General features: G+C 49.8%; 1 protein-coding gene across 1 annotated transcript in view; it reads left to right on the forward strand.

Moving 5' to 3' along the window:
* The window catches only part of LOC124594312, an 80,797-nt gene that overhangs the window by 31,171 nt on the left and 21,778 nt on the right, over positions 1-27,848 (forward strand). The window contains exons 3-4 of the mRNA XM_047132675.1: positions 15,512-15,777; positions 27,389-27,673. Coding sequence (XP_046988631.1) covers positions 15,512-15,777; positions 27,389-27,673 — 551 coding nt within the window. The remainder of the gene's footprint in view (positions 1-15,511; positions 15,778-27,388; positions 27,674-27,848) is intronic.

Raw genomic sequence — 27,848 nt, forward strand, 5'->3', positions numbered from 1 at the left:
CCTCTGGGCGCCGCTCCCCCTCCCCAGCCGGAGAAGTGTCCCACTCCTTCGGCGTCTGCCGGTCAAGGGCGCCTCTCCCGGGATGCCCCTTCCCGGCACCTTCCAGGTCAAAGGTCTGCTGCAGCGCGGCGACCGCGAGAGCCGCGGTCTATCGGCCCCCAGGTCGCCCGGTCTCTTTCTGTTCCTGATCTTGCTGCAGCTGGCTCCATTATGCCACACAGCCCTCCTCGATCTCAGCCTGAAAAGAAGAAGAAACATAAGTCCCGGGACAAAGAGCCTCTGGTGTCACCGGAGGTCCCTTCCCCGGCTTCACAACCGGATTCTGACCTGTCGTTTATGGATGTCGCCCCCTCCTTGTCGGTGACGGGTGGGGACCCGGCGGTATGACTGGATTTAGCGTGTTCAGCCCTCATTTAAACCATCGTTCTGTGGTTCTCCAATGGAATTGTAATGGCTACTATCGTCACCTTCCGGAATTGAAATCCCTTCTTTCGTCCTACTCAGCAGCTTGTGTGGTTCTCCAGGAATCTCATTTTACTGATGCTCACTCACCGACCCTCCGTGGGTTCCGTGTTTTCTGTCGAAATCGGGTCGGACCCTTGCGGGCTTCTGGTGGCGTTTGTACGTTGGTCCGTACAGACATTGCTAGCACGTGGATTCCTCTCCAAACTACATTGGAAGCAGTTGCTGTTAGGGTCCACTTAGACTCTGCAGTCACAGTATGCAATCTTTATCTCCCTCCTGACAGGACTCTTACACCTGCTGCCTTAACCACCCTTCTTCAGCAACTTCCTCCTCCCTTCCTCCTCCTTGGGGATTTTAATGCTCATCATCCTTTGTGGGGCAGTGCCTTTCCATCTAGACGAGGTCTTCTTATCGACCAATTTATTGCAGACCACGACCTGTGCCTTCTTAATGATGGCTCCCCTACTCATTTCAGTGCTGGTCATGGTACCTTTTCTGCCATTGATCTTTCTCTTTCTTCTCCCTCTCTCCTCCCTTCATTACACTGGTCGCCACACGACGACCTTTGTGATAGTGACCATTTCCCGTTGATTATCACGCTCCCTTCCCGCTCCCCGATGGAGAGGTTACCTCGTTGGTCTTTCCACCGCGCCGATTGGCCTCTATATACTGCACAGGTCGAGTTTTCTCCCTCTTTGTCGGGTTGTATTGATGACGTCCTACGTGACGTGTCTGACGCGATTGTTCGCGCTGCTAACCTTGCTGTCCCGCGCTCATCTGGACAATTTCGTCGTCGGCAAGTCCCGTGGTGGAGTACGGCCATTGCCATTGCCATCCGTGATCGCCGTCGAGCTTTGCAACAGTTTAAGAGGCACCCATCTGTAGCCAGCCTTTCTACCTTTAAGCGCCTTCGCGCTAAAGCCCGTTATTTAATCAAACAGAGCAAGCGGATATGTTGGGAACGATTCGTTTCTTCCCTTGGTTCCACTGTCCCTCTGTCACGGGTATGGGCTACACTTCGCTCTCTCCAAGGTTGCCATCGGCAGTCCACCCTCCCAGGCCTTCACCTCCCAGATGGCATTTGTACGGACCCATTAGTTCTCGCAGAACATCTTGCGACCCATTTTGCAGTGGCATCAGCATCGGCCTCCTATCCAGCTGCTTTCCTTCATCAAAAACAGCAGGCTGAAGCTGTAACCTTATGTTTCACCACTTGTGAGTCAGAATCTTACAACGAACCTTTCACTGAATGGGAATTTCTTTCTGCTCTATCTGCTTCTCATGATACAGCTCCTGGCCCAGATTCCATTCATAACCAGCTGCTTCAACATCTCAGTGCTCCACAACGGCACCATCTTCTTCGGGTGTTTAACCGTATCTGGCTCCAGGGTGACTTCCCTTCTCAGTGGAGGGATAGCATTGTGGTTCCTGTCCTTAAGCCTGGTCAGAACCCCCTATCTGTTGACAGCTATCGGCCAATTAGTTTGACCAATGTTGGTTGTAAGTTACTTGAACGGCTGGTAGCCCGTCGGCTCACTTGGGTCCTCGAATCTCGGGATCTATTGTCCCCTTACCAGTGTGGCTTTCGAGAGGGACGATCTCCAATCGATCATTTGCTTCGCTTGGAATCCGCAGTTCGGCAGGCTTTTTCCCAGCGCCGCCATTTGGTTGCAGTGTTTTTTGACCTTCGCAAGGCCTATGACACGGCCTGGCGCCATCACATCTTACTAACCCTTCATCAGTGGGGTCTTCGGGGCCCACTCCCGATTTTTATCCGCCAGTTCCTGATCCATCGGTCATTCAGAGTTCGAGTTGGTACTGCTTTTAGTTCTCCACGGACCCAGGAGACGGGCATCCCACAGTGTTCTGTCTTGAGTGTCCTTCTTTTCCTCATTGCTATCGATGGACTTGTGGCCTCTGTCGGTCCCTTGGTCGCCCCTGCCCTGTATGTGGATGATTTCTGCATTTGGGTTAGTTCCTCCTCGATGCCATCTGCAGAACGGCAGCTCCAGGTGGCTATACGGCGTGCCTCTGCATGGACCCTCTCCCACGGGTTTCAATTCTCTCCTTTAAAATCGCGGGTGGTCCACTTCTGTCGCCGTACTACGGTCCACCCTGATCCAGAGCTCTATCTCGCTGCACAAAGATTGCCTGTGGTTCCACAGTTTCGTTTCCTAGGTCTTCTTTTCGACAACAAGCTCACTTGGCTGCCCCATATCAGACTCCTGAAGGTAGGATGTTTCCGTAAACTCAATGTCCTTCGCTTCCTTGCCCACTCCTCCTGGGGTGCGGACCGTTCCCTCCTCCTCCGTCTTTATCGTGCTCTAGTTCTGTCACGTTTGGACTATGGTTGTCAAGTTTATGGTTCAGCTGCTCCTTCCACGCTGCACGTGCTGGATCCAGTCCACCATCGTGGTATCCGTTTGGCCACCGGTGCCTTCCCTACTAGCCCTGTTGATAGTCTCCTGGTTGAAGCTGGGATCCCCCCCCTTTCCGTTCGGCGGTCCCAGCTTCTGGTGTCTTATGCCCTTACTATCCGTTCTTCTCCCGCTCATCCTTCCTATTCTATCCTATTCCCAGACCATGGACGTCGCCCGCCTGACTCCCGCCCTCGGGCGGGTTTACCGGTTGGGCTGCGCCTTGCGTCTCTTACCCGTGATTTTCGGCTTCCTTCTTTGTCCTGTCTTCCTCGCTCCCTCCCCTCCACCCCTCCTTGGTTAGTTCCTCGGCCTCGAATTCGGATGGATCTCCGCCACGGTCCGAAAGATTCCATCCCCCCGGTGGTGTTCCGTTCCTTTTTCCGCCAAATTTTATGGGAGTTTCGGGATGCTGTTGTTTTTTACACTGATGGCTCTAAATCTGCTGATCATGTTGGGTATGCCTTCACGTCCTTTGTTGGAACGGAAAATCATCTACTGCCACCCTCATGTGGGGTGTTTACTGCGGAATTGATGGCAATTTCCCGGGCCCTTACCTTTATTAAACAATCCCAACACAACCGCGTTTTGTTATGTACGGACTCGATGAGTGGCCTTCTTGCTATTGACCAGTGTTTTTCGCGCCATCCCTTGGTCTCTGCCATCCATGACCATCTCGCTGATCTTCACCGTGCTGCTTGTTCCATTGACTTCCTATGGGTCCCGGGCCATGTGGGTATCCCGGGTAATGAGCTCGCTGATCGTTTGGCTGGGGGAGCAGTTACTTACCCCCCATTTTCTGTAACCCCTCCTGCAGCGGATTTACGGCTTCACATCAAATCCCACTTTGCACAGTCATGGGCCAATTCTTGGGAGGCTACTCCACTGTCTAATAAACTTCGTGCCATTAAGGTGAATACAGGCCCGTGGCGTTCTTCCCTTAGCCTCTCCCGCAAGGACTCGACCATACTGTGTCGTCTCCGCATTGGCCATACCAGGCTGACCCATGGTTTCCTTTTGCGTGATGAGCCACCCCCGCTATGTGGTTGTGGAGCCTTCCAGTCAGTGGCCCACATTTTGGTTGAATGCCCCCTTCTTTTGGCTCTGCGTGCTAAGTACAGACTCCCCCACACTTTACCTTTGATGTTGGCTGACGATTCCCGGATGGTCTCTCTGGTTCTAGGTTTCCTCTGGGAGAGTGGTTTTTATTCTCAGTTTTAAAGTTTTTAATCTCCCTCTGGTGTTGGGGCAGGGCGGTGAGTGTTTGGGTGTCTCCCACTGTAGGCAGTGTTCAGAGATTCCCGATTCACCTCCCTGACCGGAATCCTCTTTTCTTTCCCTTTTACTCTGTTTTTACCCCTTCTTTTTAAGGCTTGGTTAGTTTTTCTATTCCCATACGTACTTTCTGCATTATAGCAGTTGTACCTTTTAAGTCACAGGTGGTCTTGCATATGCTGTTTCAGCATAGTGTTGGGTTCGTTCTCTTGCCAACTTCCCTCATTTGTTTTTACTAATGACAACGTGACTGCCCTTTTACGTTTCCCCTTTATCCGTTTTATTTTTCTGACTATACTGAGATGTCCCGTTAGCAGAATGGAGTCTATTTGAAACAAGGGACTGATGACCTTGCTGTTTGGTCCCTTTAACCTCAAACAACCAACCAACCAACCCTCCTTGGTTAGTTCCTCGGCCTCGAATTCGGATGGATCTCCGCCGCGGTCCGAAAGATTCCATCCCCCCGGTGGTGTTCCGTTCCTTTTTCCGCCAAATTTTATGGGAGTTTCGGGATGCTGTTGTTTTTTACACTGATGGCTCTAAATCTGCTGATCATGTTGGGTATGCCTTCACGTCCTTTGTTGGAACGGAAAATCATCTACTGCCACCCTCATGTGGGGTGTTTACTGCGGAATTGATGGCAATTTCCCGGGCCCTTACCTTTATTAAACAATCCCAACACAACCCCGTTTTGTTATGTACGGACTCGATGAGTGGCCTTCTTGCTATTGACCGGTGTTTTTCGCGCCATCCCTTGGTCTCTGCCATCCATGACCATCTCGCTGATCTTCACCGTGCTGCTTGTTCCATTGACTTCCTATGGGTCCCGGGCCATGTGGGTATCCCGGGTAATGAGCTCGCTGATCGTTTGGCTGGGGGAGCAGTTACTTACCCCCCGTTTTCTGTAACCCCTCCTGCAGCGGATTTACGGCTTCACATCAAATCCCACTTTGCACAGTCATGGGCCAATTCTTGGGAGGCTACTCCACTGTCTAATAAACTTCGTGCCATTAAGGTGAATACAGGCCCATGGCGTTCTTCCTTTAGCCTCTCCCGCAAGGACTCGACCACACTGTGTCGTCTCCGCATTGGCCATACCAGGCTGACCCATGGTTTCCTTTTGCGTGATGAGCCACCCCCGCTATGTGGTTGTGGAGCCTTCCAGTCAGTGGCCCACATTTTGGTTGAATGCCCCCTTCTTTTGGCTCTGCGTGCTAAGTACAGACTCCCCCACACTTTACCTTTGATGTTGGCTGACGATTCCCGGATGGTCTCTCTGGTTCTAGGTTTCCTCCGGGAGAGGGGTTTTTATTCTCAGTTTTAAAGTTTTTAATCTCCCTCTGGTGTTGGGGCAGGGCGGTGAGTGTTTGGGTGTCTCCCACTGTAGGCAGTGTTCAGAGATTCCCGATTCACCTCCCTGACCGGAATCCTCTTTTCTTTCCCTTTTACTCTGTTTTTACCCCTTCTTTTTAAGGCTTGGTTAGTTTTTCTATTCCCATACGTACTTTCTGCATTATAGCAGTTGTACCTTTTAAGTCACAGGTGGTCTTGCCTATGCTGTTTCAGCATAGTGTTGGGTTCGTTCTCTTGCCGACTTCCCTAATTTGTTTTTACTAATGACAACGTGACTGCCCTTTTACGTTTCCCCTTTATCCGTTTTATTTTTCTGACTATACTGAGATGTCCCGTTAGCAGAATGGAGTCTATTTGAAACAAGGGACTGATGACCTTGCTGTTTGGTCCCTTTAACCTCAAACAACCAACCAACCAACCAACCAACCGTCATCCGTTTCGCCTGGCCGCACCGCTGGTCGCCGTACATCTGGCCGTTCACTGGCGGAGGAAGCTCCCCCTCCCGGCCATCCTCCCGAGATGGCCGATGACCCTATAGACCCAATGGACGATGACTGTCCGCCTACTGATAGCGGCGGCAGTGCTCGCTCGAAGCCAGGCCCTAAGCGGCCTTCGAGGTGACCACTTCTCTCATCTTTCTTTTCTTACGATGGCACTTATTCACTGGAATATTCGCAGCATTCGCTCCAACCGAGAGGACTTGAAGTTGCTGCTCCGCTTGCACCGTCCGCTTGTCGTAGCCCTCCAGGAAACGAAGCTACGCCCATGCGATCAAATTGCCTTGGCACACTACACCTCTGTGCGTTTTGACCTACCCCCTGTGGTAGGTATCCCAGCTCATGGAGGGGTTATGTTGCTGGTCCGGGATGATATTTACTACGATCCCATCACGTTGCACACCGGCCTGCAGGCAGTTGCCATCCGCATTACTCTCCCCACTTTTACGTTTTCCTTTTGTACCGTTTACACTCCATCGTCATCTGCCGTTACCAGGGCAGACGTGATGCAACTTATTGCTCAGCTACCTGCACCATTTTTGTTAACTGGAGACTTCAATGCCCACCATCCCCTTTGGGGCTCTCCAGCATCCTGCCCGAGGGGCTCCTTGTTAGCAGACCTTTTCAACCAGCTCGATCTTGTCTGCCTCAATACTGGCGCCCCTACTTTTCTTTCGGACACATCTCACACCTATTCCCATTTAGACCTCTCTATATGTACTCCCCAACTTGCACGCCGGTTTGAGTGGTATGCACTTTCTGATACATATTCGAGCGACCACTTCCCGTGTGTTATCCATCTCCTGCAGCATACCCCCTCTCCGTGCTTCTCTAATTGGACCATCTCCAAGGCAGACTGGGGGCTCTTCTCTTCCAGGGCGACCTTTCAGGATCAAACCTTTACAAGCTGCGATCGTCAGGTCGCACACTTCACGGAAGTCATTCTCGCTGCTGCTGAATATTCCATCCCTCACCCTCCTTCTTCTCCACGTCGCGTACCGGTCCCCTGGTGGACCGCAGCATGTAGAGACGCTTTACGTGCTCGTCGACGTGCTTTACGCACTTTTAAACGCCACCCTACAGTGGCGAATTGTATCAATTATAAACGATTACGTGCTCAGTGTCGTCGTATTATCAAAGAAAGCAAGAAAGCCAGCTGGGCTGCTTTCACAAGCACCTTCAACAGTTTTACTCCTTCTTCTGTTGTCTGGGGTAGCCTGCGCCGGCTATCTGGCACTAAGGTCCACTCACCAGTTTCTGGCTTGAAGGTCGCGAATGACGTCCTTGTGGCCCCTGAGGCTGTCTCCAGTGCCTTCGGCCGCTTTTTCGCAGAGGTTTCGAGCTCCGCTCATTACCACCCTGCCTTCCTCCCCCGCAAACAGGCAGAGGAAGCTAGGCCACCTAACTTCCGCTCCTCGAATTGTGAAAGTTATAGTGCCCCATTCACCATGCGGGAACTCGAAAACGCACTTGGCCGATCACGGTCCTCTGCTCCAGGGCCAGATTCTATTCATATTCAGATGCTGAAGAACCTTTCTCCTGCGGGTAAAGGTTTTCTTCTTCGTACATACAATCGCATCTGGATTGAGGGACATGTTCCCGCATGCTGGCGCGAGTCTATTGTTGTCCCGATACCTAAGCCGGGGAAGGACAAGCACTTGCCTTCCAGTTATCGACCTATCTCGCTTACCAGCTGTGTCTGTAAAGTGATGGAGCGAATGGTTAACTCTCGATTGGTTTGGCTGCTCGAGTCTCGACGCCTACTTACCAATGTACAATGTGGATTTCGTAGGCGCCGCTCTGCTGTTGACCATCTGGTTACCTTGTCGACCTTCATTATGAATAACTTCTTGCGGAAGCGCCCGACCGCGGCTGTGTTCTTTGATTTGGAGAAGGCTTACGACACCTGTTGGAAGGCGGGCATTCTCCGCACCATGCATACATGGGGCCTTCGCGGTCGCCTCCCTCTTTTTATTCGTTCCTTTTTAATGGATCGACAGTTCAGGGTACGTGTGGGTTCTGTCCTGTCCGACACCTTTCGCCAGGAGAATGGGGTGCCACAGGGCTCAGTTTTGAGCGTCGCTCTCTTCGCCATCGCGATCAATCCAATAATGGATTGCCTCCCAGCTGATGTATCAGGCTCCCTTTTCGTGGACGATTTTACCATCTATTGCAGCGCGCAGTGTACACGTGTCCTGGAGCGCTGTCTTCAGCGTTCTCTTGACCGTCTTTACTCCTGGAGTGTCACCAATGGCTTCCGTTTTTCTGCCGAGAAGACGGTCTGTATTAACTTCTGGCGATACAAAGAGTTTCTCCCACCGTCCTTACGACTCGGTCCCGTTGCTCTCCCAATCGTGGAGACAACCAAATTTTTAGGCCTTACATTTGACAGGAAACTTAGCTGGTCTCCACATGTGTCATATTTGGCCGCCCGTTGTACCCGTTCTTTAAATGTCCTCCGTGTTCTCAGTGGTCTGTCGTGGGGAGCGGATCGAACCGTCCTACTTCGTCTATATCGGTCGATCGTCCGCTCCGAGCTGGATTATGGGAGCTTCGTATACTCCTCTGCACGGCCATCCATCTTACGCCGCCTCAACTCCATACAACATCGGGGTTTACGACTTGCGATCGGAGCATTTTATACCAGTCCCGTAGAGAGTCTTCATGCTGACGCTGGCGAATTGCCACTCACCTACCGGCGCGATATACTGCTTTGTCGGTATGCCTGTCGGCTACTGTCAATGCCCGACCATCCGTCTTATCGTTCCTTTTTTGACGACTCTCTCGACCGTCAATACGGGTTGTATGTCTCTGCCCTGCTACCCCCTGGAGTTCGCTTTCGTCGCCTCCTTCAACACCTTACTTTTTCCCTCCCTGCAACCTTTCGAGTGGGCGAGAGCCGCACGCCACCTTGGCTCCAGGCTCAGGTCCGCGTTCACCTTGACCTCAGCTCGCTCCCAAAAGAGGTCACCCCCGGTTCGGTCTACCACTCCCGTTTTTTGGAACTTCGTTCGAAGTTCATCGACATGACTTTCATTTATACAGATGGCTCTAAGACCAATGACGGGGTCGGGTGTTCCTTTATTGTCGAGGCACAAAGTTTCAAATACCGGCTCCCTGGCCATTGTTCCGTCTTCACAGCTGAGCTCTTTGCCCTCTACCAGGCTGTTCTTTACATCTGCCGCCACCGACATTCTGCTTATGTCATCTGCTCAGATTCCCTGAGCGCCATCCAGAGCCTCAGTGATCCGTACCCGGTTCACCCTTTCGTACACCGGATCCAGCGCTCTCTTCAGCAGCTGGTGGACGTCGGTTCACCAGTTAGCTTTATGTGGGTTCCGGGCCATGTCGGTATCCCTGGGAACAAAGCTGCAGATGCCGCGGCCAAGGCTGCGGTCCTCCAGCCTCGAACAGCTTCTTGTTGCGTCCCTTCGTCCGATTTTAGCAGGGTGATTTGTCGGCGCATCTTATCTCTGTGGCATGCCGATTGGGCTGCACTTACCGACAACAAGCTTCGGGCCTTAAAACCTCTTCCCGTGGCTTGGACGTCCTCCTCACGCCCTTCTCGGCGGGAGGAGGTCGTTTTAGCCCGGTTAAGAATTGGACACTGCCGGTTCAGCCATCGCCATCTGCTGACGGCTGCGCCGGCGCCGTTCTGCCCATGTGGGCACTTGCTGACGGTTAGACACATTTTAATGTCCTGTCCAGATCTTAACACACTGCGCCTCGATCTTAACCTGCCAAATACTTTAGATGCCATTTTAGCAGATGACCCACGAGCAGCTGCTCGTGTTCTTCGTTTTATCAATTTGACACACCTCGCTAAGGACATTTGATGATGCTGTTTTTTAATCCTATGCCTGTCAGTCTGTCTTTTATCGTGTTTTCCCTTTTAGTTGTTGTGGTCAACTTGTGCCTCGCGGTGCATTCTTAGAGTAGTCAGGGCGCTAATGACCATTGAAGTTGTGCGCCCTAAAACCACAAAAAAAAAAAAAAAAAAAAAAAAAAAAACCACAGGCATCGTTGCTGCCGCCGAATCTGCCATTCCCCGTTCCTCTGGGTCCCCTCGGCGGCGGACTGTGCCCTGGTGGTCGCCTGAGATCGCTGCAGCGATTAAAGATCGCCGGCGGGTGCTACAGCGCCACAAGCGATATCCCCGCATTGAACACCTCATCACCTTCAAACGGCTGCGTGCGCGGGCCCGCCGCCTTATCCGCCAAAGCAAGCAGGAGTGCTGGGAGCGGTATGTGTCCACCATTGGCCTCCATGTCTCTCCATCGCAGGTCTGGGCCAAGATCCGACGCATCTATGGCTATCGGACCCCTGTCAGCGTCCCTGCGCTCTCACTGAATGGAGCAGTTTGTACAGACTCCGACGAAATTGCCAACAGCTTGGCAGAGCATTTTGCTCTTAGTTCCGCTTCTTCCAATTACCCACTGGCCTTCCGCTCCATTAAAGAGCGGATGGAACGTCGGAGCCTTTCGTTTCGCACCCACCAACCAGAATCTTACAATGCTCCATTCAGTGAGTGGGAATTTTGCAGTGCCCTAGCCGCTTGCCCTGATACCGCTCCTGGGCCAGATGGCATCCACTGCCAGATGCTGAAACACCTTTCAGTGGACTCCCAGCGGCGCCTCCTCGACCTTTACAACCGTTTTTGGGTCCAGGGGGAGTTTCCGTCGCAATGGCGAGAAAGCATTGTCATCCCCAGTTTGAAACCTGGAAAGAACCCTCTGGAGGTGGACAGCTACCATCCCATTAGCCTCACCAACGTTCTTTGCAAGTTGCTTGAACGGATGGTGAGCCAGCGCTTGAACTGGGTACTGGAGTCTCGGGGCCTTCTGGCTCCGTCTCAGGGTGGGTTCCGTCAAGGCCGCTCCGCCACCGACAATCTGGTGAGCCTGGAGTCGGCCATCCGTACTGCCTTTGCCTGCCGTCAGCACCTGGTCGCTGTCTTTTTCGACATGCAGAAGGCTTAAGATACAACATGGCGTCATCACATCCTTTCTATGCTTCATGGATGGGGTCTTCGGGGTCCTCTACCGATTTTTATCCGCAATTTTCTGTCGTATTGTACCTTCCGCATGCAAGTCGCGGCCTCATATACCTCCTCCCACGTCCGGGAGAACGGTGTGCCACAGGGTTCTGTTTTAAGAGTCTGCCTGTTTTTAATAGCCATTAACGGGCTCGCTGCAGCCGTGGGAAATTCTGTCTCCGCCTCCCTGTATGCTGACGACTTCCGCCTTTACTATAGCTCTATTGGCATTGCAGCTGCTGAACGTCAGCTACAGGGCGCAATCCGCAAGGCGCAGTCTTGGGCTGTAGCGCGTGGTCTTCAGTTTTCGGCTGCCAAGACCCACGTTATGCATTTCTGCCGGCGCCGAACGGTCCATCCTGCGCCGCGGCTTTCTCTCGACGGCGAACTTCTTGCTGTGGTGGAGACCCACAGGTTTTTGGGTGTATTTTTTGATGCCCGGTTGACTTGGCTGCCTTATATTCTGCAGCTGAAACAAGCGTGTTGGCGGCATCTCAACGCTCTGCGATGCCTGAGCCACACCAGCTGGGGCGCCGACCGATCTACCTTGTTACGGCTCTACCAGGCGTTAATCCAGTCCCGTCTGGATTATGGGAGCCTGGCTTATGGCTCCGCTTCCCCATCTGCGTTGCAGGTACTGGACCCAATACTACACAGCGGGATACGACTTGCCACTGGTGCCTTCTGCACCAGCCCTGTGGACAGCATACTAGTGGAGGCAGGTGTCCCTCTCCTGCGGTTACGGCGCCAACGTTTGCTGGCCGCTTATGCTGCCCATGTTTTTAGCTTGCCCGGGCATCCAAACTATCGTCTCCTGTTCCCGCAATCGGTCATCCATCTGCCAGACCGTCTGCCCCGGTCAGGTTGTACGATCGCGGTCCGCGTCAAAGAGCTTCTCTCCGGGCTTAGGGTTTTCGCTGTTCCACCTCCTTTCCGGGCCACTTTGCATACACCCCCATGGTGTGTTCCTCGCCATTGCCTTCGGCTCGACTTGGCACAGGGCCCGAAGGACTCAGTCCCTCCAGAGGCCTTCCGCCGCCGCTTTTATTCCATCCTGGCCACGTATCAGGGCTCTGGCATTGTTTACACTGATGGTTCGATGGTTGCTGGTCGTGTCGGGTATGCGCTAACTCTAGGGGACCATTCCGAACAACGTTCCTTGGAGGATGGCTGCAGCGTTTACAGTGCTGAGCTGGTTGCCATCTTTCGTGCCCTAGAGTATATCTGCTCCTACTCAGGTGAGTCCTTCGTTATCTGTAGCGATTCCCTGAGCGGTTTACGAGCTGTCGACCAGTGTCTCCCTCGTTCTCGTCTGGTGATGGCTATCCATGAGTCCCTGCATACTCTTGCCCGTTGCGGCCGCTCTGTGGTCTTTGTGTGGACCCCCGGTCATGTCGGTATCCCGGGCAATGAACATGTTGACAGCCTGGCGAAAGAGGCTGGATGTTGGCCTCCCAGAGACTGATTTGCGGGCAGTCCTCCGCCGAAGAGTTTTTGCGCTTTGGGACGCTGAATGGCGCGATCGGATCACGCCCAATAAACTTCATGCCATTAAGGAGACGACGACTGTGTGGCAGTCATCCATGCGAGCCAACCGCAGGGACTCAGTCGTCTTTGCCGGCTCCGCATTGGCCACTCCCGGCTGACACACAGTTATTTACTGCACCGGGAGGACCCTCCTCTATGTCGCTGCGGGGCGGCTCTGACAGTGGCCCACATTTTGTTGGCCTGCCCCGTTTTAGATGTGGTCAGGCAGACATTTCCGCTGCCTGATACGCTCCCTGCCCTTTTATCTGATGACCCTGCTATGGCTGGCTTAGTTTTACGTTTTATTCGGGCAGGGGTCTTTTATCATTTAATTTGAGTGTTTGTGTTTTATTTTATTGTTTTGTGTTGATTCTGGCCTTTGGCCTACGGTTTTAAACTCAGTTTTTAATGTGTTCTCGGTGGTTGGCTTTTCCTTTTTTTGTTCCTATGGTCGGCCAACCACCGTCACACTCTGTGTGATTTTAGTTCGTCTTGTCTGGTCTTTATCTACGTTTCTCTTGTTCTGTGTCGTCTGTGCTCTATTCTGTTCATCGTTTTTATTCTCTGTGGGTGTTTTTAGGATTTGGAAAAAGGGACCGATGACCGTCGCAGTCTGGTCCCTTTAATCTCACAAACCAACCAACCATGATTCCTCTGGTTATTAGTAATTTCTACGTGAACTGTGAAATGTCTGCCATTATGGTTTCACAAAGTCCACCATCTTTGGCACTCCCACCCAGCACGCAAATCTCCTTCATCGACACAAAGCACAGTTCTCGACACAGTGTCAACATGGAATTCCCAGCCACTCGGTCGGCCTGGACCACGCGCTGGGGCTGCCCCGCTTGCTCCAGCTAATGTTCGGCACCACACGGTTGCCGACGAGCCCCGGCTTGCCGAGCGGCCCGTGCGGCCACACCAACTCCAAACTTGGAATATTTTCAGGGCGCCGCAACTCTCCCGTTACCTCATAATGCACTACCGATATGTTCTGAAACGCCTCACATAAAAACAGGATTTTTCAGAGGCTCATTCCTCTATTCTGTTGGTTGGTGAAAGTTTCAATATTACACACTTCCTCCAGCTTAGACAGATGCAGCAAATCGGTGGGTTCTTTTTGGATTAGACGTGGGCTACAGTGAGCCTTAACTGGCATGTGGAGGCAAAAATTAATTCATGGGAGGTTCTGAGAAAACCCCCAAAAAACCGAGTTTCACGATTTTTTCGCCGTCAGCAGTGGATATCTAAACAAACTAACCGCAGCAATTTGCTCGAATTTTAGCGGTGTATTCTCTAGGCATTTATCTAGACGCTTACCAAAACCGAGCCACGGATTCCAAGACGGGTATACACAACAAATATTAGTAATTTTTGCGATTCTTCCTAAGATCCGATTCTCGAATGATCTTCAAAATTTTCTGCATATCTTTGCTCATTTCCGAGATACAGAGGTTCAAAGTTACCGTCCTTGTACAAGTGAAATACACATGTTAAATTCGGTGTGAGGCGAAAACATAGTTCATGAAGTGAAGTAACATGGAGGAATACGCTGTACAGTGTCTCTATTATCATCAGAAGGGTTCTGGAACTGCAAGGTTGTTTTCCCGAAGCGTAAAAAAAAATTTTGTGCACGTAAAATCCAGTTGAGGTGCAAACTTGAGTTTGCGTTATTTCGATTTCAAAGAAGTTAACTATCAAAAGTTTACTGATCCATAAACTTCTTATCATACGAATGATATGCCGTGCTCTAGCAGGGTGGATAAGGGAACCAGCTGAAAAGTGCCTCTGTTGGAGAAAGAAAAGGCGAATATGGTCATGTTTAAAATAAAAGCTCTGAGCGAAAAGTGGTGTACGAACTGCCTCACTCTACCTTCCTCAGCATCTTAAAAAATTTTCCCAAAAATTTTGGCATGCAGTAATATTCGCGCTGTTTTATACTGAGAAAGGACAAAGTGGCAATGGGAAAGACTGAAAAGTAATAAATATTGGGAGATATTAGACAGTGGTTGTGGTATAGGAAGATCAAAGAAGACGATGGCATTGTTAGAGGAAGAGAATGACACGATGGCAGTGGAGCATAGTTCAGTGACAGAAGAGGGCTACGGAAAGAGTAAAGGAGAAAATACAGTGAGAGAGGAATAAAGAGGGCAAGTGGATGTGCGAGAGAGCCAGTCGTAATGAGATACGGTGTCTACGTCAACGAATAAGAGAGATAGTGACAGTGGGAAGGAATGAATGAGATAGTAGCAGTCAGAGAGAGCAAGAGGGAGACAGTGACAGCGAGAGGAGACGAGAGGAGTAGTGTAGTAGTAGTAGTAGTAGTAGTAGTAGTAGTAAAAGTAGTACAACAACAAAACAAATGGTTGTGGCTGTGAGACAGCAGACAGTGACAGTTCTAGAGACTCAGAGATAATGCCAGTGAGTTGGAGTGAGTGAGAATGGGCAATTGGTGATGGGTGGCGTGAGCGAGTTTTAGTGGAGCTTGTGGGAGTGAGATGTGAATTGCATGTCCGGAAAAGTCGCAAGTATGTTCGCATGCTTAAATTTTTAAAGTTGCTGAGGAAGATAGCAAGAGACAGCTGGTGCCCCACTTTTCAGTCAACCTTTTAAACAGGAGCATATTCGCACTTTTAGTGCTCCGATAGGAGCATTTTTCCCCTGGAGAATCTACGGTCTAAGGCGTGGGCTCTGGCCGCGGCAGCGAGCAGGTCTTCGCCCTGCGCCACGGAAGCTCCGAGATGACAGACGAAAATGTAGTTTAACTATGACTGCAGACAATCACCCGCAATCAAACAAAAACGAATTACGTAAACAATGTTTTCGGCGCATACTCTAAACTTTGCGGCAGCCACTCCTAACATGGAAGGCACAGTGCTATCATGTGAAGTGACGTGACGAGAAATCAAAGGAGATGAGGTGAGGGCTGTCGTTGTGCTGCGCAGTGCTGGGCCCGAGCAGCGCGCTGCTGGCGCCGGGCGCGCACGGCCTCGGCCACGTTGGCGTGTCGTCCGCGCCGCCCCCGCAGCAGGCGCACGCCTCGGCCGCCGCCGGCGCCCCCGGGTCGTCGCGCGCCGCCTCCGACCGCGACCGCCCCACAACGCCCGCCAGCTCGCCGGGCAGCGCCGGCCTCCACGGCGGCTCCGCGGCACTCGACGGCTGCGGCGGCCACTGCGTCGCCTTCGAGAACTTCTGCTACTACTGCCTGCAGGTCAGTGCGCGATGGCTGCTACACGCGCCTTTCTATTATCTGAAGCCCGATTCACATTAGACTTCAACGGAACGGAACGTGACGGCAGGTGACGCTACCGTCAATGGTGTGTTCACACTGAACGGAATGTCAACTCAGCGTCACTTCCCCTAAGCCTGTATTGCACTCTCAAAGTTCTTTGACAAAGTGTTACAAAAAGGTACGGCCAGACTTTCAGGAAACATTCCTCACACACAAATAAAGAAAAGATGTTATGTGGACATGTGTCCGGAAGCGCTAAATTTCCATGTTAGAGCTCATTTTAGTTTCGTCCACCTACGCTCAATGGAGCACGTTATCATGATTTCATACGGGATACTCTACCTGTGCTGCTAGAACATGTGCCTTTACAAGTACGACACAACATGTGGTTCATGCACGATGGAGCTCCTGCACATTTCAGTCGAAGTGTTCGTACGCTTCTCAACAACAGATTCGGTGACTGATGGATTGGTAGAGGCGGACCAATTCCATGGCCTCCACGCTCTCCTGACCTCAACCCTCTTGACTTTCATTTATGGGGGCATTTGAAAGCTCTTGTCTAAGCAACCCCGGTGCTAAATGTAGAGACTCTTCGTGCTCGTATTGTGGACGGCTGTGATACAATATCCCATTCTCCAGGGCTGCATCAGCGCGTCAGGGATTCCATGCGGCGGAGGGTGGATGCATGTATCCTCGCTAACGGAGGACATTTTGAACATTTCCAGTAACAAAGTGTTTGAAGTTACGCTGGTACGTTCTGTTGCTGTGAGTTTCCATTCCATGATTAATGTGATTTGAAGAGAAGTAATAAAATGAGCTCTAACATGGAAAGTAAGCGTTTCCGGACACACGTCCACATAACATATATTCTTTCTTTGTGTGTGAGGAAAGTTTCCCGAAAGTTTGGCCGTGCCTTTTTGTAACACCCTATATATATATAGTAACAGAGGATGTAGCACGAATGTATCTTCCGCATCTCCTCCTTGACCACTGGACCGATTTCAACCATACTAGGTACACGTCACTTACTGTCTGGATATAAACGCTGTAGGGGTAAGACCCTATCAAAGGGGTGAGGATGAAAAGCAATGCAGCTCACGACTCGCGAATACCCATACTGCAGACGAACGGTATTTGAGAATGAGAGCACTTACTATTTTGCAACAAACGTCACACACAATTTCGAACTATTTAGAAATTTTTCATCGCTGACGATTCCCACGAAATGATAGAAGAAAAAAGTTTATTGCTTACTACGCTGTTCGTGCAGTAAAACTGTCATTCAGGACATGACGATATTTTAATTTATTACTTATTTACTGTTAAGTATATTCCCGACACACCTTGAAGACGTTATTGACACAAATCACTGAATGTACAAGCAAAACTGTGACATTATGACACCCAGTTCAGGGGATACAACGTCATAAACATTGCCCTGCTTGGAAATTAAACTTCAGTGCGAAATTCGCCAGAGATACAGGTGTATGTGTACAAATATCTATGAAATATTTGAAATAAACAGGAAATATATTTGACAGGTGCATACGTGGGCAAAGTCATTGATAAAAGGCTCGTCCTAAGCCCCTGGAACGATTTCAATCAAGGACATGTATTAGTTACGACCTGGAAAGAAGTACTCTAGGACAGGACGGTGGGGGGGGGGGGGGAGGTAAGAGAACTGAGAGGCTGCTATTTGGGTGGGGTAGGAAGGAGCAAATGGACAGAGAGAGGGAGGGGGGGAGCAGGAGATGAACAAATTTGGGCAGGTAGGAGATTGACAGAGAGGCAGAGGGGGAAAGTCGACAGAGAGAGGGAAAGAAAGGAGATGAAGAGTGTGACGTGGAATAGGAGATGGACAGGCAGGAGGAAGAGGTGCACAAAAAGAGGGGAGAGGAGACAGAAGACAGACAGTGGGTGAAGAAGATAGACAGGGAGTGCAGGGATGGAGGAAATAGACAGAGGGTGTGGGGACAGATGACGTGGACAGAGGGTGCAGATGGAGGAGGTGGGTGGTGCGTGTGGGTTATAGAGGTGGTGGGTGGTGATACCCTCACCCGGTCGACTTCTGTGTCGCCAGTGTGCACAACCAACCATTTTTCTGCCCTGGACTCCGCATACCAAGAGAAGAATTCCGATGCCTCTGTAGATCTAATGGAGCAGGATCCTCCAGCTTGTGCACCATGTAGCAGTGTCTTCGAAGGCTGGCAAGGTGACACCCTTTCATTTTTCCCCTCCTCCCTTTCTCTTATCATGAATTGCCTCCAATGAAACATTAGCGGCCTTTGATCCAACAAAGAGGACTTCTGGCTGCTCTTGGAATTGTAGTACCCGCTTGTTCTTTGCCTCCAGGGAACAAAATTACATCCTCGCGACCGCTTTAAGCTCTCACATTTCCTGGTCTGCTTTGACCTCCCCCCCCCCCCCCCCCACCTCCCGCCCTCCCAAGGAAAGCATTCCACATCATGGGGGAGTTATGCTCCTCATCCGGAATGACCCTTCATAGTCAATCCATCTCCCTGACTACTCAGCTTCAAGCTGTTGCGGTCCACAGTTTCCTTCCTCACTTGGCCTTTCCCCTTCGTGTTGTTTACATCCCTCCATCATTCAGTGTCATCAGGGGAGATCTCATCTAGCTTACTGGGCAACTCCCTCACTCATTACTGCTGCTTGGTGACAAACACGCACCATCCCATTTGGGGTTTCCCCAGAATCTGTCAGATAGGTGCCCTCTTGGCTGACCACCTCAATCAATTTCACCTCATGTGCTTTAAAATGCGAGCACCCACATTCCTTTCAGACTCCATGCTCACCTATTCCCATTTGGACCTCCTCTTCTGCACTGCCCAGCTTGCCCATTGTCTCGAGTGGTCCATTCTCTCCGACAAGTACTCAAGGGACCATTTCCAGTGTGCAATCCATTTGCTGATTCCTACCCCACCTACATTCACACCCATATGGCAGCTTTCCAAGACCAACTGGAGCGAGCTTCGACGAACATTTCCCCAGTTGTGAAGACCAGGAAAAATATCTTCAAAGCGTTATCCTTACCACCACAGAACGTTCCATTCCTCGTACTCCCACTTCACCGCACTGTGTCGCGGCCCTTGATGGACTGAGGTGTGCCGCGACCCAATTCGCGTTCGGAGAGGTGCTCTCATCGTTTTTAACTGTTATCCTACGACGGTAAATTACATTTCTTACAAGCAGTTGCGTTCACAATGTCGTCTCTTTCTTCGGGACAGCAAAAAAGCTAGCTGGGTTTCCTATTTTCTTTTAACAGTTCCACTCCCTCTTCTGTCTTGTCTGCCAGCCTCCAACGGCTCTCTAGGACCGAGGTCCATTCCCCAATTTCTGGCCTGACAGTGTCATATTGGATCCTATTGCTATCTGCAACACCTTGGGCCGCTATTTTGCGGAGATTTAGAGTTCCACCCACCATCACCATGCCTTCCTCCATCGGAAACGAGTGGAGGAGGCGATACCTTTCACTTCTCAGAATTGTGAAAGCTAAAATGCCGCCTTTACTGTGGGGGAGCTAGATCATGCTCTCACTTCAATCCCCATCCTTCGCCCCAGGGGCCAGACGATATTCACATTCAGAGATTGCAGAACCTTTCTTTCGTGATCAAGCACTTTCTCCTTCATATGTACAATCGCATCTGGGCAGAAGGTGCGTTTCCCAGGCGATGGCGTGAATCTCCTGTCATACCCATACCTAAGCCCGGCAAGGACAAACAACTTCCTTCTAGTTATCGCCTCGTTTCTGTCACCAGCTGTGTTTGCAAGATGATGGAACATAAGATTCATGCCCAGCTGGTGTGGTGACTCGAGTCTAGCAATTTACTAACCACTGTACAGTGTGGATTTCGAGCGCGCCGTTCATCAGTTGACCATTTCGTCACTTTGTTTACTCTTATCATGAATGATTTTCTGTGGAAATACCAGACTGACCGTGTTTTTCGATTTGGAGAAAGCCTGCGACACCTGCTGGCGGACTGTACTCTCTACACGTGGGGCTTCCATGGGCATCTGCCCCGTTTCCGTGAGGAATTTTTAAGACTGACTTTCCAAGGTCCATGTGGGTTCTGCCTTGTCGGACACCTTGATCCAGGAAAACTGTGTGCCTCGGGGTTCTGTCCTGAGCGTCGTCCTCTTTGCTATTGCTATTAACCCTGTGTCCTGCCGGGCATCTCCGGCTCGCTTTTTGTTGACGATTTTGTTATCTGTTGCAATCCTCCACGGGCCTGTCTTACTGAATGGGGTCTTCAGCGGTGTCTCGATCGTCCTTACTCATGGAGCATCGACAATGGCTTTTTGTTTTCCACTGACAAAACCGTTTGTATAAATTATGGATTATAAAAGTATGTTATCAAGCCCAATGTCAGAATTGCTTCTTTGGTGCCTTTACATTTCGTAACTCCTAAGTGATGAACTACAAAGAGACATGAATAAACTGAGGTCACAAACAAACCACTGGTGCCTCTACGCAAAAGTTGTACAACTGCAGTGATATTGCCGACCGTTGTGGCCGAGCGGTTCTAGGTGCTTCAGTCTGAAACCGCGCGACCGCTACGGTCGCAGGTTCGAATCCTGCTTCGGGCATGGCTGTGTGTGATGTCCTTAGGTTAGTTAGGTTTAAGTAGTTCTAAGTCTAGGGGACTGATGACCTCAGATGTTAAGTCCCATTGTGCTCAGAGCCATTTGAACCATTTTGCAGAGATATTGATGTGCCATACGTTTTACCAGCGTGTCATATTTGTAAGGCAGAGAAATATGATATATAGCAAACAAATCTGACAGAAGGGGTGGCAGTTTAAGTGCTCAAAACACCGAAAAGTAAATTAAATGGGGCATCATACAGGGCAAAAAATGGAAGAAAAACGGTCAAATGTGTGTGACGTGATGTCTATATGTAAGAAATAAAATAGAGAAACAATTAACGCGTCTTTGAATGATGCTCGAAACCATGTAGAGCGTTAAACCGCTTGTCGTATGTTTCTTTAATTTACTTTCAGGCACATCGCTTGTCAAACATCTGACGGTTCTTTCTAAATTTTTTATTCTACAGTTTTGTTCAGAAAGCACGACATGCCTCCCTATCGTCTTCTGTTCTCGAAATGTCGTGAACTTGGAGGATGATTCGAAGTGAGCCAGTTTGACAGTTAAATATCATAACAATGCAATTTTTACGCCTGAAACAGGTAGTCGTTGAAGAGAAGAGCGTTTCGACACTTTGTTTTGAAGCTGTTCTTGAAATATTTCAGTTTTCCCTCAAATCACTAGTTTTGTGAATTACCTTGATTACTTTCAAACAGTTAAACATTTTCCGAGAAAAAAAAGCCCTCATGCTGGTAAATTTGATACCTAAGAGTTCAGTTCTTCCAAAGCTACGGTTCGGCAGTTTCGGCGCACTACATAAATGACTTAGTATTGGTAGCATTATATGTATGTATGTATTTATTTATTTATTTATTTATTTATTGAACTGCGGACCTAGAAGCGACAGAGAGGCTTCATCCCCGCTGTAGCCCTCAGTGGTACACAACCCCACAACAGGCTACAGCAGTCCACTCACCCCACCGCCGCCTCATACTGAACCCAGGGTTATTGTGCGGTTCGGCCCCAAGTAGACCCCCGAGAACGTCTCATTCCAGACGAGTGTGGCCCCAAATGTTTGCGTTGTAGAGTAATTATGGTGTACGCATACGTGAAGACAATGTTTGCGCAGCAATCGCCAACATAGCGTAACTGAGGCGGAATAAGGGTACCAGCATGCATTCGCCGAGGCAGATGGAAAACCGCCTTAAAAGCCATCCACAGGCTGGCTGGCACTCGAGACCTCAACAATAATCCACCGGGCGGATTCGCGCCGGGGACCGGAACGCCTTCCCGCTCGGGAAGCAGCGCGTTAGACCGCGCAGCCAGCCTGGCGGGCTTTGGTAGCATTAGTAGGGAAAGATACAAACGTGAATGAATAAAAGAGAAACTGGGGCCAACGACTTCTCTTTATTGTTTGTTTAGTTGGTTGGTTGTTTTGCATGTAATTAGAGCCGCACATCATTCAGTGTTAGTCCATTATGTATTTTATACACTTACAGAATAGAAATTGCATTTTATAACTAATAAAAGTTATTTGATCTAGTAACTTCTGTGCTTTTATGTAACCGAAGCAATTACTTCTGATGCAAGTACAGTTTACAGGCAAACACATTAAAAATTATGTACAATTATTGTCGTTCTTAAACATGGTCAAAGGCAAAAAGTTTCCTGTCATCATTTGATTAATGTGAAAGTTATTTATGAATAACAGAAACATGTTTCATATAAGTTCGACAAAGTATTGAAGCAATGTATGATACATTTTTTGTTTTGTGATTGTTTTTTTATTTTACCTTTTTCTTGTTACAACAACACGCCTCGGTTTCGCGCTACAAATCAATAATTTTCGAATAAAACCTGAATCTAAACATTACAATTTCAAGTCGCTATAAATAGCGTTTACTTTTAAGCAACAGACAGGAAAATAGCTATGTAGAACAAAAGTGTTCCGTAGTTTATATGGCCCTACATATATATCCTCACTCAGTTTCTAGACGGTTCACCGTTTTCAATTTTTAAGGAAATCTACATCTACATTTATACTCCGCAAGCCACCCAACGGTGTGTGGCGGAGGGCACTTTACGTGCCACTGTCATTACCTCCCTTTCCTGTTCCAGTCGCGTATGGTTCGCGGGAAGAACGACTGTCTGAAAGCCTCCGTGCGCGCTCTAATCTCTCTAATTTTACATTCGTGATCTCCTCGGGAGGTATAAGTAGGGGGAAGCAATATATTCGATACCTCATCCAGAAACGCACCCTCTCGAAACCTGGCGAGCAAGCTACACCGCGATGCAGAGCGCCTCTCTTGCAGAGTCTGCCACTTGAGTTTGTTAAACATCTCCGTAACGCTATCACGGTTACCAAATAACCCTGTGACGAAACGCGCCGCTCTTCTTTGGATCTTCTCTATCTCCTCCGTCAACCCGATCTGGTACGGATCCCACACTGATGAGCAATACTCAAGTATAGGTCGAACGAGTGTTTTGTAAGCCACCTCCTTTGTTGATGGACTACATTTTCTAAGGACTCTCCCAATGAATCTCAACCTGGTACCCGCCTTACCAACAATTAATTTTATATCATCATTCCACTTCAAATCGTTCCGCACGCATACTCCCAGATATTTTACAGAAGTAACTGCTACCAGTGTTTGTTCCGCTATCATATAATCATACAATAAAGGATCCTTCTTTCTATGTATTCGCAATACATTACATTTGGCTATGTTAAGGGTCAGTTGCCACTCCCTGCACCAAGTGCCTATCCGCTGCAGATCTTCCTGTATTTCACTACAATTTTCTAATGATGCAACTTCTCTGTATACTACAGCATCATCCGCGAAAAGCCGCATGGAACTTCCGACACTATCTACTAGGTCATTTATATATATTGTGAAAAGCAATGGTCCCATAACACTCCCCTGTGGCACGCCAGAGGTTACTTTAACGTCTGTAGACGTCTCTCCATTGATAACATGCTGTGTTCTGTTTGCTAAAAACTCTTCAATCCAGCCACACGGTTGGTCTGATATTCCGTAGGCTCTTACTCTATCAGGCGACAGTGCGGAACTGTATCGAACGCCTTCCGGAAGTCAAGAAAAATAGCATCTACCTGGGAGCCTGTATCTAATATTTTCTGGGTCTCATGAACAAATAAAGCGAGTTGGGTCTCACACGATCGCTGTTTCTGGAATCCATGTTGATTCCTACATAGTAGATTCTGGGTTTCCGAAAACGACATGATACTCGAGCAAAAAACATGTTCTAAAATTCTACAACAGATCGACGTCAGAGATATAGGTCTATAGTTTTGCGCATCTGCTCGACGACCCTTCTTGAAGACTGGGACTACCTATGCTCTTTTCCAATCATTTGGAACCTTCCGTTCCTCTAGAGACTTGCGGTACACGGCTGTTAGAAGGGGGGCAAGTTCTTTCGCGTAATCTGTGTAGAATCGAATTGGTATCCCGTCAGGCCCAGTGGACTTTCCTCTATTGAGTGATTCCAGTTGCTTTTCTATTCCTTGGACACTTATTTCGATGTCAGCCATTCTTTCGTTTGTGCGTGGATTTAGAGAAGGAACTGCAGTGCGGTCTTCCTTTGTGAAACAGCTTTGGGAAAAAGGTGTTTAGTATTTCAGCTTTACGCGTGTCATCCTCTGTTCCAATGCCATCATCATCCCGGAGTGTCTGGATATGCTGTTTCGAGCCACTTACTGATTTAACGTAAGACCAGAACTTCCTAGGATTTTCTGTCAAGTCGGTACATAGAATTTTACTTTCGAATTCACTGAACGCTTCACGCACAGCCCTCCGTACGCTAACCTAGACATCGTTTAGCTTCTGTTTGTCTGAGAGGTTTTGGCTGCGTTTAAACTTAGAGTGAAGCTCTCTTTGCTTTCGCAGTAGTTTCCTAACTTTGTTGTTGTACAACGGTGGGTTTTTCCCGTCCCTCACAGTTTTACTCGGCACGTACCTGTCTAAAACGCATTTTACGATTGCCTTGAACTTCTTCCATAAACACTCAACATTGTCAGTGTCGGAACAGAAATTTTCGTTTTTATCTGTTAAGTAGTCTGAAATCTGCCTTATATTACTCTTGCTAAACAGATAAACCTTCCTCCCATTTTTTATATTCCTATTAACTTCCATATTCAGGGATGCTGCAGCGGCCTTATGATCACTGATTCCCTGTTCTGCACATACAGAGCCGAAAAGTTCGGGTCTGTTTGTTATCGGTAGGTCCAAGATGTTATCTCCACGAGTCGGTTCCCTGTTTAATTAAAAAATGGTTCAAATGGCTCTGAGCACTATGGGACTCAACTGCTGAGGTCATTAGTCCCCTAGAACTTAGAACTAGTTAAACCTAACTAACCTAAGGACATCACAAACATCCATGCCCGAGGCAGGATTCGAACCTGCGACCGTAGCGGTCTTGCGGTTCCAGACTGCAGCGCCTTTAACCGCACGGCCACTTCGGCCGGCCCTGTTTAATTGCTCGAGGTAATTTTCGGATGTGCACTCAGTATAATGTCACTCGATGCTCTGTCCCTACCACCCGTCCTAAACATCTGAGTGTCCCAGTCTGTATCTGGTAAATTGCAATCTCCACCTAAGACTATAACATGCTGAGGAAGTTTATGTGAGATGTATTCCAGATTTTCTCTCAGTTGTTCTGCCACTAATGCTGCTGAGTCGGGAGGTCGGTAAAAGGAGCCAATTATTAACCTAGCTCGGTTGTTGAGTATAACCTCCACCCATAATAATTCACAGGAACTATCCACATCTACTTCACTACAGGATAAACTACTACTACCAGCGACGAACACTCCACCACCGGTTGCATGCAATATATCCTTTCTAAACACCGTCTGTACCTTTGTAAAAATTTCGGCAGAATTTATCTCTGGCTTCAGCCAGCTTTCTGTACCTATAACGATTTCAGCTTCGGTGCTTTCTATCAGCGCTTTAAGTTCCGGTACTTTACCAACGCAGCTTCGACAGTTTACAATTACAATTCCGATTGCTGCTTGGTCCCCGCATGTCCTGACTTTGCCCCGCACCCGTTGAGGCTGATGTCATTTCTGTACTTTCCCAAGGCCATCTAACCTAATAAACCGCCCAGCCCACGCCACACAACCCCTACTACCCGTGTAGCCTCTTGTTGCGTGTAGTGGACTCCTGACCTATCCAGCGGAACCCGAAACCCCACAACCCTATGGCGCAAGTCGAGGAATCTGCAGCCCACACGGGCGCAGAACCGTCGCAGCCTCTGATTCAGACACTCCACTCGGCTCTGTACCGAAGGTCCGCAATCAGTCCTGTCGACGATGCTGCAGGTGGTGAGCTCTGCTTTTATCCCGCTAGCGAGACTGGCAGTCTTCACCAAATCAGATAGCCGCCGGAAGCCAGAGAGGATTTCCTCCGAACCATAGCGACACACATCATTGGTGCCGACATGAGCGACCACCTGCAGATGAGTGCACCCTGTACCCTTCATGGTATCCGGAAGGACCCTTTCCACATCTGGAATGACTCCCCCTGGTATGCACACGGAGTGCACATTGGTTTTCTTCCCCTCTCTTGCTGCCATATCCCTAAGGGGCCCCATTACGCGCCTGACATTGGAGCTCCCAACTACCAGTAAGCCCACCCTCTGCGACTGCCCGGATCTTGCAGACTGAGGGGCAACCTCTGGAACAGGACAAGCAGCCATGTCAGGCCGAAGATCAGTATCAGCCTGAGACAGAGCCTGAAACCTGTTCGTCAGATAAACTGGAGAGGCCTTCCGTTCAGCCCTCCGGAATGTCTTTCGCCCCCTGCCACACCTTGAGACGACCTCCCACTCTACCACAGGTGAGGGATCAGCCTCAATGTGGGCAGTATCCCGGGCAACCACAGTCGTAGTCCGATCGGGGGATGTGTGGGACGAGCTGGCCGTCCCCGACAAACCCCCATCCGGACCCCCACAGTGATGCCCATTGGCAACAGCCTGAAGGTGTGTGACCGAAGCCAACACTGCCTGAAGCTGAGAGCGAAGGGATGCCAACTCAGCCTGCATCCGAACACAGCACTTGCAGTCCCTATCCATGCTAAAAACTGTTGTGCAAAGAACGTCTGAACTAATCTGCAGAGAGCGCAAACAAATGGACACAAAATTTAAACGGTTATTAAAATACAAGATTGCCTAGTAAATGCAGTAATGCTGCTACTTGGGCACTGCTGACACACTGCTCGGCGGCGGAAGGAGACTACGCGATTTTACACTATTCAGGTACTAAAACGCGATGCTACAACTCTCAAATACTATAATACGCCCGAAATTTATGAATTAAACAATGCAAGTACCAAAAACACGTAAAGAAATTAAGAATTAAACTATGTAACAAATGAGTGAGCTAGGAGTATACGACTTGCTGCTGCAGCTGCTTATCCAACGCCGGCAGGGAGCACAGTAGTAAGACACTGATCGCATACGCGAAGAAAGCGGTCATTTTGAGGTCTCGCCCGGCAGGCCGGACGTGGTGGTCGAGCGGTTCTAGGCGCTACAGTCTGGAACCGCGCGACCGCTACGGTCGCAGGTTCGAATCCTGTCTCGGGCATTGATGTGTGTGGTGTCCTTAGGTTAGTTAGGTTTAAGTAGTTCTAAGTTCTAGGGGACTGATGACCTCAGATGTTAAGTCCCATAGTGCTCAGAGCCATTTTCGCCCAACACCACCTAACGTACGAGTAACGTGGATACGACGTTAACTGACGAAAGCTACTATGCAAACTTCCGTAATCTTTGCTTGCTTCTGACAGTGTACAGTAGCATAAGGCAGTTTTACAACTCTACTGGTACCCCATTTGTCCATTTGCCTCTCATTGTTTGGCTAGGAAATTTCGGACAAAATTCTACGGTTCTCGTTTTCGCTCCGGTCAAACACTGTAGGTAATACAAAAAGTGTAAACCTTCGTCATCGATGCTGAATACCGCCAACACGGCGCAGGTGGTGTTCGTGCTGGGTGTGCTGTGCGGCGTGTCGCTGACGATCGCGGGCAGCGTGCTGCGGCAGGGCCCGGGCCAGGGCGGGGTGTCGCACCGCGGCCGCGACCTGGTCGTGCTCGTCTACATCGGCTGCCTGCTGGCGCTCGTCTGCGCGGTGCTGCTCGCCGTGCAGTGCTGCGTGCGCCGCAACGTCAAGCGCCGCAAGCGGGCTCTCCGCGAGCGCCGAGCCCGCAACCAGCCGCACGCCGCAGTCGCCGCCGCCAGCGCCGCCCCGCCGCCTTTCACCGTAAGTTGCACCGACCTGAGCGCGAATCCGAGAAGAGACGAGAGGAGGAGGAGGAGGAGGAGGCGTCATGAGAGCCAAATCGCCCCATTCCGAGCCCCCCCTCCCCCTAAAAAATTGTAGTAGAAGCATTTACATTTTTGCATTAACCTGTAACCCACAGCTTCTTCACACGCCC

Source organism: Schistocerca americana, chromosome 2, assembly GCF_021461395.2.
Source record: "Schistocerca americana isolate TAMUIC-IGC-003095 chromosome 2, iqSchAmer2.1, whole genome shotgun sequence".
Classification (NCBI taxonomy): Eukaryota; Metazoa; Arthropoda; class Insecta; order Orthoptera; family Acrididae; genus Schistocerca; species Schistocerca americana.